This window comes from Ascaphus truei, chromosome 5 (assembly GCF_040206685.1).
Source record: "Ascaphus truei isolate aAscTru1 chromosome 5, aAscTru1.hap1, whole genome shotgun sequence".
NCBI lineage: Eukaryota > Metazoa > Chordata > Amphibia > Anura > Ascaphidae > Ascaphus > Ascaphus truei.
The window spans coordinates 287,869,320-287,887,310 of NC_134487.1; the positions used below are offsets into that span (position 1 = coordinate 287,869,320).

General features: G+C 49.4%; 1 protein-coding gene across 3 annotated transcripts in view; it reads left to right on the forward strand.

Moving 5' to 3' along the window:
* LARGE1 (LARGE xylosyl- and glucuronyltransferase 1) overlaps window positions 1-17,991 on the forward strand; it is a 354,609-nt gene that overhangs the window by 106,326 nt on the left and 230,292 nt on the right. For all 3 annotated transcript variants that reach the window (XM_075602524.1, XM_075602522.1, XM_075602523.1), the window contains one exon: window positions 1,574-1,763. In XM_075602524.1, coding sequence (XP_075458639.1) covers window positions 1,658-1,763 — 106 coding nt within the window. In that variant the 5' untranslated portion in view covers window positions 1,574-1,657. The remainder of the gene's footprint in view (window positions 1-1,573; window positions 1,764-17,991) is intronic.

The window sequence follows — 17,991 nt, forward strand, 5'->3', positions numbered from 1 at the left end:
GGGGGGGGGGTAAATGGGCCTAGATGTATTGGGGGGGGAGGGAGGGGGTGGGGAGAAGGGTTCATGATACATCGGGTGTAGTGGGGGCTCCATGCATCAGTAGGCAAGAAGAGCAGGCGGACCTCTGCAGCCCTACTTGCTTTTCTTTCAGTCTCTGCATAGGTCCACATTGCAAGGGCATCCTCCCTTCCTGCTGCACTGAGGAAGTGATGGAGTAGGTGGGAGATACAGCACCGCGGTAATAAAAAGCTACACAAATCGCCTTATCGTCACTATTTAATACCGCTTATTACTATCATACCGGTATGTTGCCCAACCTTAAGGGGTTCTATGCAAAAGGCCACCTCCTTGTGAAGGAAGGTGTGTTATGGAATAGCTTTGCTGCTTAGTAATTGTGGGTCAGTATATTTTTTAGACTAACTTCGCCATGGCTGGTTGAATGAAGTGCCTCCTTGGACTAAAATAAACCAATGTTATAGACATGTTTAACTGGCCGAACATGGCTATCAAAATCTACATTTGTATGTCCATGAAAATGTTCAGTACAAAACATGGCCTGATACATGAAAGACCTTAACAGGTAACTTTCACACAATCTGAATTGAGGGGGGGAAGAATGTCAGTACAGGCATGCCCCGGTTTAAGGACACTCACTTTAAGTACACTCGCGAGTAAGGACATATCGCCCAATAGGCAAACGGCAGCTCACGCATGCGCCTGACAGCATGTCCTGAACAGCAATACCGGCTCCCTGCCTGTCCCGAAGCTGTGCGCAAGCGGGGAGACTTTAGACCCTGTTACAAATATGTTATTTACATCAGTTATGCACGTATATGATGTTTGCAGTACAGTACGTGCATTGTAAAGTGGAAAAAAGGGAGTGCTTCACTTTAAGTACATTTTCGCTTTACATACATGCTCCGGTACCATTGCGTACGTTTATGCGGGGTATGCCTGTATGTCGAGACCATCTTCTCATTGCCAAGGAAGACTTTAGTCCCATAAATGGAGCTTGTGTTCTGTTTTCTCCCTAGCAAGCAGAGAATGGTTTTAAAGCATGTTGAGTATAAGCCTAACACTCCCCCAATTCAGATAATGTGAAACAAAAGCAACCAGTTCATTTATTAATTGACCCTTTACTGTCCTTTAAGTGGGGCTAACATCTTTCCTAGCAAGAAGATGTCCTCACAGCATATTAAATAGATGTCTTAGGGCTTGTGCTCTCTGGCCATCACCTCTTTTGGATATATTTCATTATTTTATGTTTTTGCAGCTTTTCGTTGAAGAATACACGTCACCCGGAAACATTCCTCACCAGCGAGCCTATTGATAAGGATAATTGCATTGCGATGTTGGAAGTCGAACTCCGACATTTTATTGATTTCCCTTGATATGGGTTTACAGTGGCATTGTCCAACAGGGTTAAATGTACTTTACATCTCTGGTACAGTCAGCTCCAACTACCATCAATTGTCACAGTGCCTGATAATCTTGCCCCAGGCTTGGTATCCTGTGAGATTTGACTTTGCAGGCAAAGTTGACCTTGTTAACTCTGGCATCCTTACTCTTTCAGGAATCTAACATGCCAGTGGAAAAAGAGGCGATGCTTCCGGCATAGGAACGGTGTTGGCCTTTGGAATAGCCCAAGTCTAAGAGAATGCTGGGATTCTGCAGGGGGAGAAGGAAGTTCCTGGCAGCCTCTCTCACCCTTCTTTTTGTTCCAGCGGTCACCTGGATTTATTTGTTTACTGGAAATTTTGACGGTAAGAGAAGTCTCTTCTAGAAATTCCCCTCGCTAACTCGTATTATTTTAATAATTACAGGGAAAAAAAACGTTGACATTGGTCAATGATAACACACAACATCATGGTGTAACTCTGACAATGATAATAATGGAATCCAATGGGAAGGTTGGCACATTGTATCACAATAAGTCATAACATTTCATGGCAGAACGTCTAGTGGCATGGAAAACGCGTGCCTGCCCAGTGCTCAACTAAATATGGTTCATATTAATCAGGGGGTCTTCCACAAAACAATGTAACAATTCCAGTAGTCGGTGATAGGGAAAAGTTGGAGAACGTTTGCCTTATCCATTTCAATACTTAAGAAATGCTACTTAATAAATAACCCCAGGCTTTTAAGAGCCAAAACTAGTGAAAAGTTTAAATCCACTTAAAAGTAATCAGATTTTTTGCGCTGATTAAAATAATGGTGTTGTTTTTATCCTCTGGTTTTGCAGCCAGCAGACTATGATACGTAGCCCCCTCTGTTCCAATATTATGCTTCTTTTCTCTTTATCACTGGCTCTTCTGCATCAACCTGAAGCACAGAAGTGTGGGGAACTTTGTGCACCATCAATGGTTCTCGGATGGGAGTCCTTGTCTTAGACAAACGGAAGTAATACTTTTGATAACTATCCCATTGTTTATATCTGACAATGCACATATGTTTGGTGGATAGCTATAGTAAGGATATTTGCTACACGCCAAAGAAAAATAACAACTTGTGATACATTTACCGGTGCTCCTTAGTCCCAGGGAAGACCTGCATTTCATCCAATATATCCAATATCCAATGTAATTAATGGACAAGGGCACATGGATTTAAACCATAAATAATTTATTGTGCCATAGAACACACAACATTTCGGCCTGCTGGCCTTTCTCAAGTGAAGTGGCAATAATTGTTGCGTTGCTATTGTTACAAAGCAAGAGCACGTGGGATTGAAACAGTCATAAGGGAGAGATGTATTTATTACTGATTTGTTGAAATATCATAATGTCAAGCTTAAATCTGGCATGTCCTTTGACTACAGCTAATGCAGGGGTATTCTCATGGGAATCTCTCAACTTGGAACTTGGGCCATTTGGCTGTAGTCTACTGTCATTAGAAGCTTGACCAACAAAAACCTACAGTAGGTTCATATTCAGTTAATTAGCACCTTGTTTATGAGTAGGCTACATCATTGAGGTTAATATATTTTACACACTTTGGCCAATGTAATAAAACAAAAGTTTTTTTTTTAAATCAGTGGTAGTGTGTGTTTATCTATATATATGGAAATATTACTGTATGCTCATTTGCATGTCTTGGACAGGTCTGCAACCCCACCTTTCACCATTATCACCATTATCACCCAGCACACAGCGCTTCCACTGCAGCAACGGCAAATGACATGCAAATGAGCACACAGTGCCACCTTTTGCTTCAAAACCATTCAACATGCTTCCCTATAGGCTTAAGCTTGCTGCATGGTCACAGCTTTGAGCACAGCCAGAGTTAAGATACATAGCCAGTAAACCCACCCACAGACAGCAGTTTCGACCTTAATGGGTCTCATCAGTATGGGGTTGGTTATATTGGCTATGCAAAAATGAAGCAAGGATAGGTTTTTGTCTCCTTTTTCCCACCATAACTTAACTAAGTATGGTAAAACCTATCCTTGCTTTTCTCTCTCTGTGTGTATATATTATATATACTGTATATACTATATTACAGTACTTTCTTTTTTGCAATAATGGAACACATTTTTCATAGAATTGTGATATTGGATGCATGTATTTATACAGTATATAAACAAGCGCAAATAAACACATAATAAATCAAGCATTATCAGAATCTTAGGGAAAATCTGTTACGTAACAAAGTTAGAGGCCAATATCACAGGTCAAATGTAAAGGTTTTTCATCCTCGAAATGGAAAGCATGTAAACTGGAACAGGCAGAAGAAACATGGTTTACTGTATCCATGTTCTTCATTGCCACCAGCTGTTGGAATAGAGTTCTGATCTCCATGACCTTGTATCAGATTTCTAGTAATCCATAGCACCATGGTGACTTGCTGAAGGTGAGAGCAACCACAGAAATATCTCTCCACTGGACTTCTTTAGGTTTCCTGCTGTGTTCAGGTAATAAAGCCCTGGCTGGACAGGCCAGCTTTTACCATGGCACAGATAACGGTGATATCTTCCTGGCTCCATTCTCATTCCATTCTCTAAAAATACATATTTAGCATGAAGTAGTAGATTGCTGTCCTAAGATGTATTATAACAACCCCATGTATGTATGTGACAAGCAGAGTGACAAGAGATTAAGGTTGTACTGTACTTGGTCCAACGTGAGGCACAGGTTTGGGGTCCCCATTACTCCTTACTCATACCACGGAACATACAGAGGATCACACATTGATAGTCACACACACATTTTGAGTGGCACATAGAGAGACTGATAGGCTCTTCTTCCTGCCTAATTAATGCATTTTGGGGGCTCCCCTGTCCCAGTGGGCTCTAGGCAACTGCCTAGTTTGCCCGTTCAATAATCCAGCCCTGGTGATAAGCACAATGTGCCTCCCAAGATCCTTACTGTAAGAATCTCCCAAAGATATGTCCTCCCAACTTATTCTACTACATTTATTGAATGTACTCTTCCACTCACCTACACCTAATGCACTTATATTTCCTCTATCAGCCTCTCTGCTTCTTCATATGTTCTAACAATGTTACGTCATGGTACAAACCTGTAATCGTATTGTCAGTTATAGCTATAAGTTATAGGTTATTAACTAAAGTGCGGTAACTCTTGCCTGCAGCTATCGAACATTGGTCAATAGTGCACTGTATGAGCTCTCATACTTTTAATAACCTCATATTGTAAGTTTGTTAATGCAGTGATTCTACAGTGCATACAGAATTCTGCTAAGAGTTTTTAATGCACAAGGAGTTCTCACCCGTAATATTGTAGTTCGGGGCTATTCAAACAGTTCTCCAGAGACACCACACCAGAAAATATGTAAGAGTAGAAGGGCCACAATAATGCAATTTTACATACATTTAAAAACTTTAAAATGATATTTTAACATTTTGCAAGCATGAATAACATCTGTACCTTCTTTATTTACAGTACATTACCATAACTCACAAATGTGTTTCAGTGTGAAAAATTGCCCTTTGCTCCTGAGAGTCCAAAGGCCACACCAAGGCCCTATACGGGCCACATATGGCCTGGGGGGCGCCAGTTCATGAGCCCTGCTGTGCCGCATGATGTTTTATCATTTTTGTTGCCACCGTGGGAGGAAATTCATTAAAGCGAGAGAGCTCACGTTGGCGTCTATTGAGTTGAATCTCACTTGAGTAAATCTTCCCTTAGTCCTTTTCATGAACTCTGCAAGTGGTGTTCCACACAACGGTTTCCTGCCCTTAAATGCATACGGTATTACTGAGCCACAGAGGCATGAAGGTGGCAATGGGATTTGAATTGGTTTCTCCTACTCCGTAGGCAGTGCACGTCCCGCTAGGGGTGCTGTAGCGATAATGATAGCCTTCCTGCTTTTGCCTTGGTTTCACACCACCACGTTGTTCCCCCAGGTCAGGAGATAACAGAGGCATTTCAAATACATATGGATGCGCAGTCAGACCGAGTATATGAACGTGATAACAACCAGTTATCACCAAACTACTGTATGGTCGGTCAGAGGAGAGGTTTGGGAGCCCCAGGCTGGCCAATTATTCACTTGGGGAGAAGATTTCCCTAGGTTTATCATACAGTTAATATTTAAACTTCCCATTGGAATGATAAAAGGTTAATGGTAATAAGAAAAGAAGTTCAAATGTTTTTCATAACCAATAACGTACAGTATATTTGTAGTTGGCAGAAGGTTGAAGAGATCAAAAGCAAACCTTTTTCGGCATATTCAACTAAATGGGCTGTAAATTGTCTACTAATCCCAGAAGGTGTCTAATGGAATAGCACTGCTTAGTAAATAAGGCCCAAGATTTCAGTCCAAATCTGCAATGCTCACTAATATTGTTTTTGTATCTTAGCTGAACTGGGAGGTGGTGGGGGTGGGAGGGAGGGGTCGGAGGGGCAAAACTCCTCATCGTTTGCCCCTGGGGACATGCCCAGCTCAGCAGATGCACTGTATTTGTCCCACAATTTCCAGTGGGATAATCGGGCTCCTTATTATAAAGGGAATCCGGTTGCAGATATATTGTTGGGCTGAGTTTTGCAGCGGGGGGACTGTGATACATCTTCCCCCGGAGACTCTATTGTGTCATACTTATTAAACTTGAATACATATTTGTTATATGTGACAGATCATGGTATTAATGTAGTCTGCTTTACATGTAGACCATGTCGTGTTTATTCTGTAGCAACACGCCAGACTTCCTCTGTTACTCCAGCCCAGAAAGCTAATTGCATAATTTCTTCTACCAAGAATGTGTAAGCTTTATTTGACACATTGACAAATGAATGGCGTCAATTGAGTAACAGAAGTAAAATAAAGATAGTTTTTATTAAACTCCCCAATGCACTCACTGAGCTAGCAATAAAATTGAAAACACCACACAAGGGAGGAATAGATTTGCGTGGAACCTTTAAAGTGTGGCATATTTTTCTTTTTATAACGTTCTGTTCCATCATTTTATTGTTATTATTAATTCCAATTATATTATTTATTCACACATGTTCCATCAGTGCAAAATAATATGTAAGGCCACTGAAGACAGACAATGTATGGACATCATTTATTATATTACTTACCGTATAATTGAGGTTACTGAGCTGCACCGCGTGTTTAATGTACAGTAAGTAAAAAAAGGATCCCTGGGTTTATAAAGGAGATGTATCAATAAAAAAAACATTCTATGAATGATGTATCAAGGCAAATTTGCATCAAGTTAGAGTAAATAAAATACCACTTGTGAGCACAGTCACACATTTCAGACAGGTCTGCAACACTGCCCTTCCCCATTATCCCTTAGCATACAACGCTTCCACTGCAGCCAGGGATTCTGGGTAATGACATGCAAATGAGCACAGTGTGTCACTCTTTGCTTCTTGTCCTTGCTTCCTGTTGTATCCTCCATTTTTGCAGCCAGGAAACTTAATACATAGCCCCTATGAATTTTTATTCTTTTAAAGACAGAAGTTCTGTTGCTTCCGATGGGAGTTATTTTCCGTTGCACACCAGTTCCGGAGCTGTGAGACGCTGGGGGATAACTCCAGGGCTGTTGTTGTGGGGAAACCTAGGGGAGCTGAGTTTAGCTCTGGGATCAACAAGACATTAATGGTTATGGAAGTGTTATGAATGGGGTTGGAATAAGTGGATACACAATTATTCTACCTCGTTTTTTTTATTTAAAGCAGTAGAAGACGTAGCACTGCCCAATTTCATTAATTGTTTTATGACTACAGGGTTGAAGAAGGGGGTCTTCGGAGCTGAACGGTGTTATTTTCAGCTCCGGGGACCCACTGCTTCCAGAGATACTTACCTCCGTAGGGGGTGCCGGTATCTGCAGCCAGGGAACTGTGTGCCTAATGGAATGGCGGCGCTTAAATGTCCTGCGGGCAATAGGAAGCCGTGATGTCATCCCTTGAGGCTTCCTATTGGCCGGTGTGACCTGGACATTTAAACCCAACAGAGATAGCGGCATCCCCCTACAGAGGTAAGTATCTCTGGAAGTAGGGGGCCCCGGAGCTGAAATTAACGCAGTTGAGCTCCGGAGACCCCCTGCTTCAATCCTGTAATGAAAAAAAGAATTTGCGCAGTGGTTCATGTTTTGCTGCTCTGAAGATACATTATTTATTGTACCTAATGTTTCTGACAGATGTAGTCCTTCTTATTTCCCAGTGGAAATGGACCACAGCAAACCTGGCCCATGGAGACAACTGCCAGCAGCAATGGCGGAACTCAAATGAGGGCTCTGGTGTAAATATAGGAACTAGGCCCCCGTTCACGCAGGCGGCTGATTGCGAGAGTTGGAACAGATTTTCAGTGGGGGCTTACTTCCATATAAGGACTGACAGGGCAGGCCCCATCCAGTAGAGCACGCACGGACCCTACTCCACACGTAGAGCCTGGGGGGGGGGGGGGCGAGGCAGAGTGGACCCTGCAGACTTGCCGAACCACTGGTTTCCGGCACATTACCGGTCCACTCGCCTGCGTTGGTAGTGTCAGAGGATGGACCTCTAAACGTCGCGGGCCCTGGTGCAGCTGAACCGGCGGTGGTGCTGCCACTGGCCAGCAGCCCAGAGTAGAAACGGAGAAAAGGTGCGCTCGCACAACTGATTTTAAACGCCGCAAGCAGTGGCAGATTTCTTGTTAGGCCCGGGCCTAGCGTGGCAAAAATGTCAGCCCCCATATACATTTGCCGTGCTCTCGGGTCAATCGGGCCTAGTAGGAAGGCCCTTAGCTGTGGCGTCACACGGCATCTCGTTGCCATGGCAACGCGGCGTCAAATGACGTCGTGACATCGCGTTGCCATGGCAATGTGACGACGTGCGACGTCACTTTGGTGCCGCTGCGATTCAGAAGGAGGAGGGTGGCAGCAAGGAGGCGGCCGCCAGAGCTGAGTGCCACGGACGGCGGATTTTCGTGCAGGTGCACGTCCATCACCAGCCAGGCGCGATTAGCATGCTACAGAAATGTGCGATTTGTGGCCCGTGAGCCACAGTGATCGGGAGGCGTGGCTGTGACATCACGCGAGCGGTTCGCCCTCATTGGCTGTGGTGGTGGGGGTGGGGGGGAGGAGGGGCACAACTCCTCATCGTTTGCCCCCGGGGACATGCTCAGCTCAGCAGATGCACTGTATTTGTCCCACAATTTCCAGTGGGATAATCGGGCTCCTTATTATAAAGGGAATCCGGTTGCAGATATATTGTTGGGCTGAGTTTTGCAGCGGGGGGACTGTGATACATCTTCCCCCGGAGACTCTATTGTGTCATACTTATTAAACTTGAATACATATTTGTTATATGTGACAGATCATGGTATTAATGTAGTCTGCTTTACATGTAGACCATGTCGTGTTTATTCTGTAGCAACACGCCAGACTTCCTCTGTTACTCCAGCCCAGAAAGCTAATTGCATAATTTCTTCTACCAAGAATGTGTAAGCTTTATTTGACACATTGACAAATGAATGGCGTCAATTGAGTAACAGAAGTAAAATAAAGATAGTTTTTATTAAACTCCCCAGTGCACTCACTGAGCTAGCAATAAAATGGAAAACACCACACAGGGGAGGAATAGATTTGCGTGGAACCTTTAAAATGTGGCATATTTTTCTTTTTAGAACGTTCTGTTCCATCATTTTATTGTTATTATTAATTCCAATTATATTATTTATTCACACATGTTCTATCAGCGCAAAATAATATTAAGACCACTGAAGACAGACAATGTATGGACATTATTTATTATATTACTTACCGTATAATTGAGGTTACTCAGCTGCACTGCGTGTTTAATGCAAGTCAAAAAACGGATACCTGGGTTTATAAAGGAGATGTATCAATATAAAAAACATTCTATGAATTATGTATCAAGGCAAATTTGCATCAAGTTAGAGTAAATAAAATACCACTTGTGAGCACAGTCACACATTTCAGACAGGTCTGCAACACTGCCCTTCCCCATTATCTCTTAGCATACACTGCAGCCAGGGATTCTGGGTAATGACATGCAAATGAGCACAGTGTGTCACTCTTTGCTTCTTGTCCTTGCTTCCTGTTGTATCCTCCATTTTTGCCTCCATTTTGCAGCCAGGAAACTTAATACATAGCCCCTATGAATTTTTATTCTTTTAAAGACAGAAGTTCTGTTGCTTCCGATGGGAGTTATTTTACGTTGCACACCAGTTCCGGAGCTGTGAGACGCTGGGGGATAACTCCAGGGCTGTTGTTGTGGGGAAACCTAGGGGAGCTGAGTATAGCTCTGGGATCAACAAGAAACGTCGCGGGCCCTGGTGCAGCTGAACCGGCGGTGGTGCTGCCACTGGCCAGCAGCCCAGAGTAGAACCGGAGAAAAGGTGCGCTCGCACAACTCATTTGAAACGCCGCAAGCAGTGGCAGATTTCCTGTTAGGCCCGGGCCTAGGGTGGCAAAAATGTCAGCCCCCATATACATTTGCCGCGCTCTCGGGTCAATCGGGCCTAGTAGGAAGGCCCTTAGCTGTGGCGTCACACGGCATCTCGTTGCCATGGCAACGCGGCGTCAAATGACGTCATGACATCGCGTTGCCATGGCAATGTGACGCCGTGCGACGTCACTTTGGTGATGCTGCGATTCAGAAGGAGGAGGGCGGCAGCAAGGAGGCGGCCGCCACAGCTGAGGGCCACGGACGGCGGATTTTCGTGCAGGTGCACGTCCATCACCAGCCAGGTGCGAGGAGCATGCTACAGAAATCTCTCATAAGAGATTACAGCCTCCCAGAGTTACATTGATTAAGCATTTCTCTTGTGAAACTGCTATAAAGCATGCTACATCGTAGCTTAGGCCGCGGATATAGCAGGCGCGTGACGGAGCGCCTGTCGGCCAAGCGATTTGTGGCCCGTGAGCAACAGTGATGGGGAGGCGTGGCGGAGGCGTGGCTGTGACATCACACGAGTGGTTCGCCCTCATTGGCTGAACCGGGCACGTGACCCGGCCATCGCGCGACAAAATCAAAATGATTTGTCTCCTCCAAAATCGCAAGCGCCGTAGCGCTTCATCGCGCGCACTATGTCCTGCCTCATAGAGGTACGGCCTTTCGTTCGACGGCGGTCGCGGTTGCGGGGAGTATGGGCGCGGCTTTAAGAGTTCTGTCACCCTTTTCACTACAAAAACTCCACAGAGTAACCTTATTTTGAATTTAAAAAAAATAGATATTTTTTTCATTAACTTCTCCGCTGTGCATTACACGAATCCCTATTTTTCATCCCAAAACTCCACTATGTCTTACTTGTGCCGCTGAACCTTGACGGCTCTATAACGTGACTATTTTTAAACCGCCTGTTAGAAATATGAGAATAAATAATAATAATAATAATAGGAATGCATTCTGGTGACAGTCATTAGCCCTAAATGATGCCCATGGCCGGCTTCTCGACCATGGTTCGATACTACTTCCCATGTACAGCAGAGCGAAAATACAGCGGTGCGTGAAACCCCCCGGTCAGGACTGAGTTAGGATGACAGCCGCGTTACAGAGCTTACACCTCAGCGATTTCATATTAATAGCAAAGATTAAGCGGTCTCCGCTCATCAGAGGAAAGATATTAATCTTCATCAGGACGGATGAAAAGTTTAATTTTACGCTCATCTCTCCGGCTAAGCTGCGCTAGCTGTCGGCAGGAGGCCGGTTAATCTGTCGCTGCAGACGCACTGCCAGCCGGCTACGTCCTTCGTTACTTGGCTGCTTTTCAGGGAGATCTGTGTCCCCGCGGGGCCTGGGCACACAGGGCTGGGGGACAGATGCATGAACGTGATTGAGAGACAGACGTTGCAGGAATATTATTATTTGTTTTGCAGTATAACCATGCAAATGGTTTCATAAAATCATGATTTTCTTGTAATGTTCTGCAATGTATGATGGGCTGTACTTAGGACTGTCAGACACAAGTCCCTGCGCCTCAGAGCTAGCAATCTAATTTTTGGTGCCTGCGGATAAAGCAACAATTTGATGCATTTTATTTTGACAGACTTACCGACTTTCACTGATTCTCTCACTGATCACTGATTTGGGGTCAGCATATGCCATGCACCCATGCTGTTGGCTGCAGTGTTTTGTGTTCCTTCTCTCTATGCAGTGGAAAAAATACATAAGACAGCATAATATTGGTAGTGTAGGACCTACTGAAATGGCGTCACTGTGACTTGGTTCTAGGCTTAAAGCATTATGGCCAAAGTATTGACCCAAATTTATGAAGAAACAATATAGATCAAATACATAGTAAATACATAGTAATGTACTACATAATTTGTCATGTTGGATGTAGCATTGGGGCTGTTGTCTTTGTAACATTAGGTCAGGGGTGCGCAAAATGGGGGGGGCTGCAAGATTTTCCAGGGGGGGCGTGGCGGTTACAGAGGCCCCTGCGCTCTTCCGCAAGGCATTTAAATTAAATGCCAGGGGATCGCTTGAGGCCTCTGCAACTTCCCTTCCCTTGTCTTCGGCGACGCAGCGTCATTTGACGCCAAAGACAAGGTAAGGAGGGGGGCGCGAGGGGGGCACGAGCAGGGGGGGGGAGGTAGAGCAAGCAAGCGGGCGCAGCAGGGAAATTTTGCGCACCCCTGCCTTAGGTCATGATCCCAGCAGCACTCCAAATTACACTAATATATATAATGTAGTGGGTTTGGTTTTGAGCTTGCTGACTGTGTATCTACTATATATTTCTGAAAGCACTGTATGTCTGCGTCCCTAGCGGCAATCTCATTGGTCCCTTGGCCCGCCCGCCCCCGCACACCTCTCATTGGCCTGAGGCGGAGTGACGGGCCAAAGGACACACAGGGGGACACACACACACACACACACCTCTCTCTGTCCTCTCCCCCCCCCCATCACACTCACCTACCGCTCCACTCACCTCCCTCTCCACTCACCTCCCTCCCTCCACCTCCCTCTCCACTCACCTCCCTCCCACTCAACTCCCTCCACCTCCCTCTCCACTCACCTCCCTCCCGCTCAACTCCCGGCGCGGGGACAGGCAGTGGGCAGGGCAGCCTGCCGCTGCCTCCACTCACCTCCCGCTCACACTCCCCCTCCCTCACCTCCCGCTCACCTCCCTCCTGCTCATCTTCCTGGCGTGGGGACAGGCATTGGCCAGGGCAGCCTACCGCTGCCACGCGGCACCTAAGATGGAAGGACCCCTTCCTCCCTCGCGGACTAACTAACATGGCGGCGGCCAGAAGGAGAGGTGAGTGTGTGTGAGTGTGTGTGTGTGTGTGTGTCACAGCGTGACAGTGTGTGTGTGTTACACTGTGTCTCAGACACTGTAGAGTGGGGACCGGAGCTACACATGGGGGGGGGGGGGAAGGGGGGGGGGGGTCAGGAGCGGAGAAAGATACCGGGGGAGTGGAGAGGAGGGACCCGTCAATTTAAAGAAAACCAACCCCCCTCCTGTCCACTGCCCCCCCTCCTGTCCACTGCCCCCCCTCCTGTCCACTGTCACCCCCCTCCTGTCCTCTCTCCCCCCCTCCTGTCCACTCTCCCCCCTCCTGTCCACTGTCACCCCCCCTCCTGTCCACTCTCCCCCCCCTGTCCACTCTTCCCCCCCCTCCTGTCCACTCTCCCCCCCTCCCATCCCCTCCTGTCCACTGTCCTTTCACCTGCCCCGTCCTCCCCTGTCCACTCTCCCCCCTCCTGTCCACTCTCCCCCCCCTCCCATCCCCTCCTGTCCACTGTCCTTTCCGCTGTCGTCGTCCCCACCCGCCCACTGTCCCCCCCCTCCCCCCGGCCACTGTCCCCCCCTCCTGTCCACTGTCCCCCCCCTCCTGTCCACTGTCCCCCTCCCCCCTTTCCCCCCCTCTCCCCCCCCCCGTTTTCCCCCCCCTCCCCCCTTTCTCCCCCCTCCCCCCCCTTTCCCCCCCCCCCTTTCCCCCCCCCTCCCTCCCTTTCCCCCCCCCTTTTCCCCCCTTTCTCCCCCTCCCCCCCCCCTTTCCCCCCCCTTTCCCCCCCTCCCTCCTTCCCCCCCCCCCTTTTCCCCCCTCTCCCCCCCTTTTCCCCCCCTCTCCCCCCGTTTTCCCCCCCTCTCCCCCCCGTTTCCCCCCCCCCCTCTCCCTCCCCTCCCCCCTTCTCCCCTCCTCCCTTTTCCCCTCCCCCTCCCCCCCTCCCCCCTCCTCCCTTCTCTCCTCCCCCTTCTCCCCTCCCCCCTTCTCCCCTCCTCCCTCCTCCCCTCCTCCCTTCTCCCCTCCCCCCTCCTCCCTTCTCCCCTCCCCCCCTCCCCCCTCCTCCCTTCTCCCCTCCTCCCTTCTCCCCTCCTCCCCTCCTCCCTTCTCCCCTCCCCCCTTCTCCCTCCCCCCTTCTCCCCTCTCCCCTTCTCCCCTCCCCCCTTCTCCCCTCCCCATTCTCCCCTTTCCTCCCCCCCTCCTCCCTTTCCCTCCCCCTCCTCCCCTCCCACCCCCTTCCCCTCTCTAACACCCTACCCCCTTCCCCCCCTCCCACACCCTTCCCCCCCTTCCCACCAATCTTCGCCTTCCTGCCTCTCCGCCTCTGCTTTCGCGCCCACCCGCCTCTGCCTTTCACCCGCCCTTACTCCGCCCGCCTCTGCCTTTCACCCACCGCCACACAGCCGCTGCACGTACTCAACAGACTCCCGCCACACTCGACACATACCTGCCGCCACACACACCTGCTGCCTCCCGCCCTACGCACCGACATCACTAACCCACCGCCTCACACCCTAGCAGGACCCCCACTCACAGAGAGCACTCACAACCCACGCGACACCTGCCACCTCACACCTAGCAGGACCCCACTCACAGACACCACTCACAACCCATGTGCCACCCGCCGCCTCACACCCTAGCAGGACCCCACTCACAGACAGCACTCACAACCCACGCGCCCCTGCCGCCTCACACCCTAGCAGGACACACGACTCACATTTTTACATCTGTTATGTCACCAAAATATACATTGTACTGTGGTGTGTTTACAATAAACCATTTTTAAACAACATCGTATTACATTTATTCCATCTTTCTTTCCCCCCCCTTTTCCCCCCTCTCCCCCCCTTTTCCCCCCTCTCCCCCCCCTTTTCCCCCTCTCCCCCCCCTTTTCCCCCCTCCCCCCCCCCCCCCCTTTTCCCCCCTCTCCCCCACTTTCCCCCCCCTCCCCCCCCCATTCCACCCCTCCCCCCCTTTCCCCCCCCCCCTTTTCCCCCTCTCCCCCCCTTTCCCCCTCTCCCCCCCCGTTTTCCCCCCCTCTCCCCCCGTTTCCCCCCTCCCCCCCCGTTTTCCCCCCCCCTCTCCCCTCCCTCCTCCCCTCCCCACTTCTCCCCTCCTCCCTTCTCCCTCCCCCCCTCCTCCCCTCCCCCCCTTCCCTCCCCCCTCCTCCCCTCTCCCCTCCTCCCCTCCCCCCTTCTCCCTCCTCCCCTCCCCCCTCCCCCCCTCCCCCCTCCTCCCTTCTCCCCTCCTCCCTTCTCCCCTCCCCTTCTCCCCTCCCCCCTTCTCCCCTCTCCCCTTCTCCCCTCCTCCCCTCCCCCTTCTCCCCTTTCCCTCCCCCCTCCTCCCCTTTCCCTCCCCCTCCTCCCCTCCCACCCCCTTCCCCTCTCTCACACCCTACCCCCTTCCCCCCCTCCCACACCCTTCCCCCCCTCCACACCCTTCCCCCCCCTTCCCACCAATCTTCGCCTTCCTGCCTCTCCGCCTCTGCTTTCGCGCCCACCCGCCTCTGCCTTTCACCCGCCCTTACTCCGCCGCCTCTGCCTTTCACCCACCGCCTCACCGCCGCTGCATGCACTCAACAGACTCCCGCCACACTCGACACATACCTGCCGCCACACACACCTGCTGCCTCCCGCACCTACGCACCGACATCACTGACCCAACGCCTCACACCCTAGCAGGACCCCCACTCACAGAGAGCACTCAAAACCCACGCGACACCTGCCGCCTCACACCCTAGCAGGACCCCACTCACAGACACCACTCACAACCCATGTGCCACCCTCCGCCTCACACCCTAGCAGGACCCCACTCACAGACAGCACTCACAACCCACGCGCCACCTGCCGCCTCACACCCTAGCAGGACCCCCACTCACAGACAGCACTCACAACCCACACGCCACCTGCCACCTCACACCTTAGCAGGACACACGACTCACATTTTTACATCTGTTATGTCACCAAAATATACATTGTACTGTGGTGTGTTTACAATAAACCATTTTTAAACAACATCGTATTACATTTTATTCCATCTTTCTTTTTCCCCCCCTTTTCCCCCCCTCCCCCCCCCCTTTTCCCCCCTCCCCCCCCTTTCCCCCCTCCCCCCTCCTCCCCTCCCCCCTCCTCCCCTCCCCCCTCTCCTCTCCCCTCCCCTCCCCCCTCCTCCCCTCCCCCCTCCTCCCCTCTCCCCTCCCCCTCCCCCCTCCTCCCCTCCCCCCTCCTCCCCTCCTCCCTCCTCCCCTCCTTCCTTCTCCCCTCCCCCCTCCTCCCTTCTCCCTCCCCCCTCCTCCCCTCCCCCTCTCCCCTCCCCCCTTCTCCCCTCCCCCCTTCTCCCCTTTCCCACCCTAGCAGGACCACACGACTCACATTTTACATCTGTTATGTCACCAAAATATACATTGTACTGTGGTGTGTTTACAATAAACCATTTTTAAACAACATCGTATTACATTTTCTTCCATCTTTCTTTTCAACATTATTATCCAACCTTTACAACAAATAGTCACCTATTGTTCCACGATTTATAAATAATACTACCTATTACGCATTTACATCCCGGGCAACGGCGGGTCTCTCAGCTAGTGGTTATTAAATCGAGGGCTTTCTCTTGCTCTGGTTTTACAGCCGGGAGACTTTGATAAGTAACCCCCCCAGAGATGTTACACCTGTACTGGTCCGTGTGTGCTACTGAGTGGTTTTGGGTCGCAGAACAAAGCCCCACCAAGTTTGGCTTGGTATAGAATCCTCTCACTAACGATCTGCATCAAATGTGAGACACACGTCAAATGCTTCTCATTTTGACCGTGGCACCGGCGGCATTTGCCTGCGCGTAGAAGTGCGTGTGTTGCCGTGACCTTTAACCCTCTCATTGCCAGAGGAGTTCACGGCACAGCGTACAGCAGGGCCCCTCCGTCGTGCGTTCGGCATCACGTCTTCCGGGAGAGACGGTGAAAAAAAAAATCAAAAATAAAAAAAAAAGACCGAAAGAAACATTAATTCAAGGTTTCCTCTAATTAGCATTAAAGTGCTTTTTTTCGCCTGTGTGACCCAGGGGATTCGGTTACATAATACTAATTATAATAGGCACGGCCCCAAGGCGGAATGGAATGGGCTTTTATGGGGAAATGTTGTGGAGCATATTTAGGCTGCCGTCTATGAAGACGTAATTAAACAGAAGCGAGGAGGGGGAGAAGCGAGGAGGGAGGGGGAGGGTGCGGGGGGGAGGGGGGGAAGAGTTTGTGCAGCCCCCGAGTTGCTACTTTTTTCTAAGGCCAACGTCACGCTGCTTGTAAGAGGCTAGTTTTGCGGTTCATTTGCATATTTAATCAAACCTTGCTTTGAATTTTTGAATAATTAAGAGCTCGCCGGCACCCTCGATGCCACAGGAAGCGGTGAGTCACGGGGAAGGGCTTGCAGTTGCTGGCAGATATCTGGAACGGCTTTCCTTTGGACGGTGTGCAGTGTTATTCAGGGGGGCGGGGGGGAGTAGATCACGTTAATGGGACACACACACACACACGTGTATCTTCGGGGTGCTGCGCTGAAAAGAAGAGGAAGAAAAGGCCCCGTTCAATTGTAAAACTGGGGATCGGACAAAGTGTACCAAAGTCTTTTAGCTGCAACACAGGCGCAGATAAGCAGTGCCGGGTATCACAAAGATGCCAATGCCATTGCTTTCAGTGGGGTCGCTGCTCTGATAAGGGGGTTTGTGGAAGTAGTAGGCGAGGTTTTGGTTAGCTCAGGGTTCTCAACTAGTCTTAATGACCCCCCAACAGGTCAGGTTTTAAGGATATCCCAGCTTTGCATAGGTGGCTCAGTCTTTGAGCACTGATTGAGCGATCTGTGCTGAAGTGGGGCTGGTCGAGCCACCTGTGCTGAAGCTGGGATATCCTGAAAACCTGACCTGTTTGGGGGTCCGCCGCTGGAATCCCCATCGCCAGTCGGCGTCTTATTACTGGTTAGGGTAGCGGGTTAATTGAAGGGGTTTTAGGATAAGGTCTTAGGGTAGGGGGTTTTAGGGTAAGGGAAGGGCTTGGGGTAGGGGTTTTTTAGGGTAAGGTAAGGGCTTAGGGTAGGGGTATTTTGGGGTAAGGCACTTACCTTAGTGGTGAAGTGGCCGGCGGCGGAAGCTTCCTGCGGCGGGGTGAGTCGTGGCAAAATGCTCGCGACCAAATGTCCCACCTAGACCATTCTGTGGGTACTACACATGATCACATTATAATGTATTTTTCATTTTATTTCTTTTTTATCATGAGCCTTTAGGTCGGAGGAAATTATCCCCCCCAGGATGTTTTTTTTTTTTTTTTTTTTATTTTTTTTTAACCTATTCCCCAACAGTTA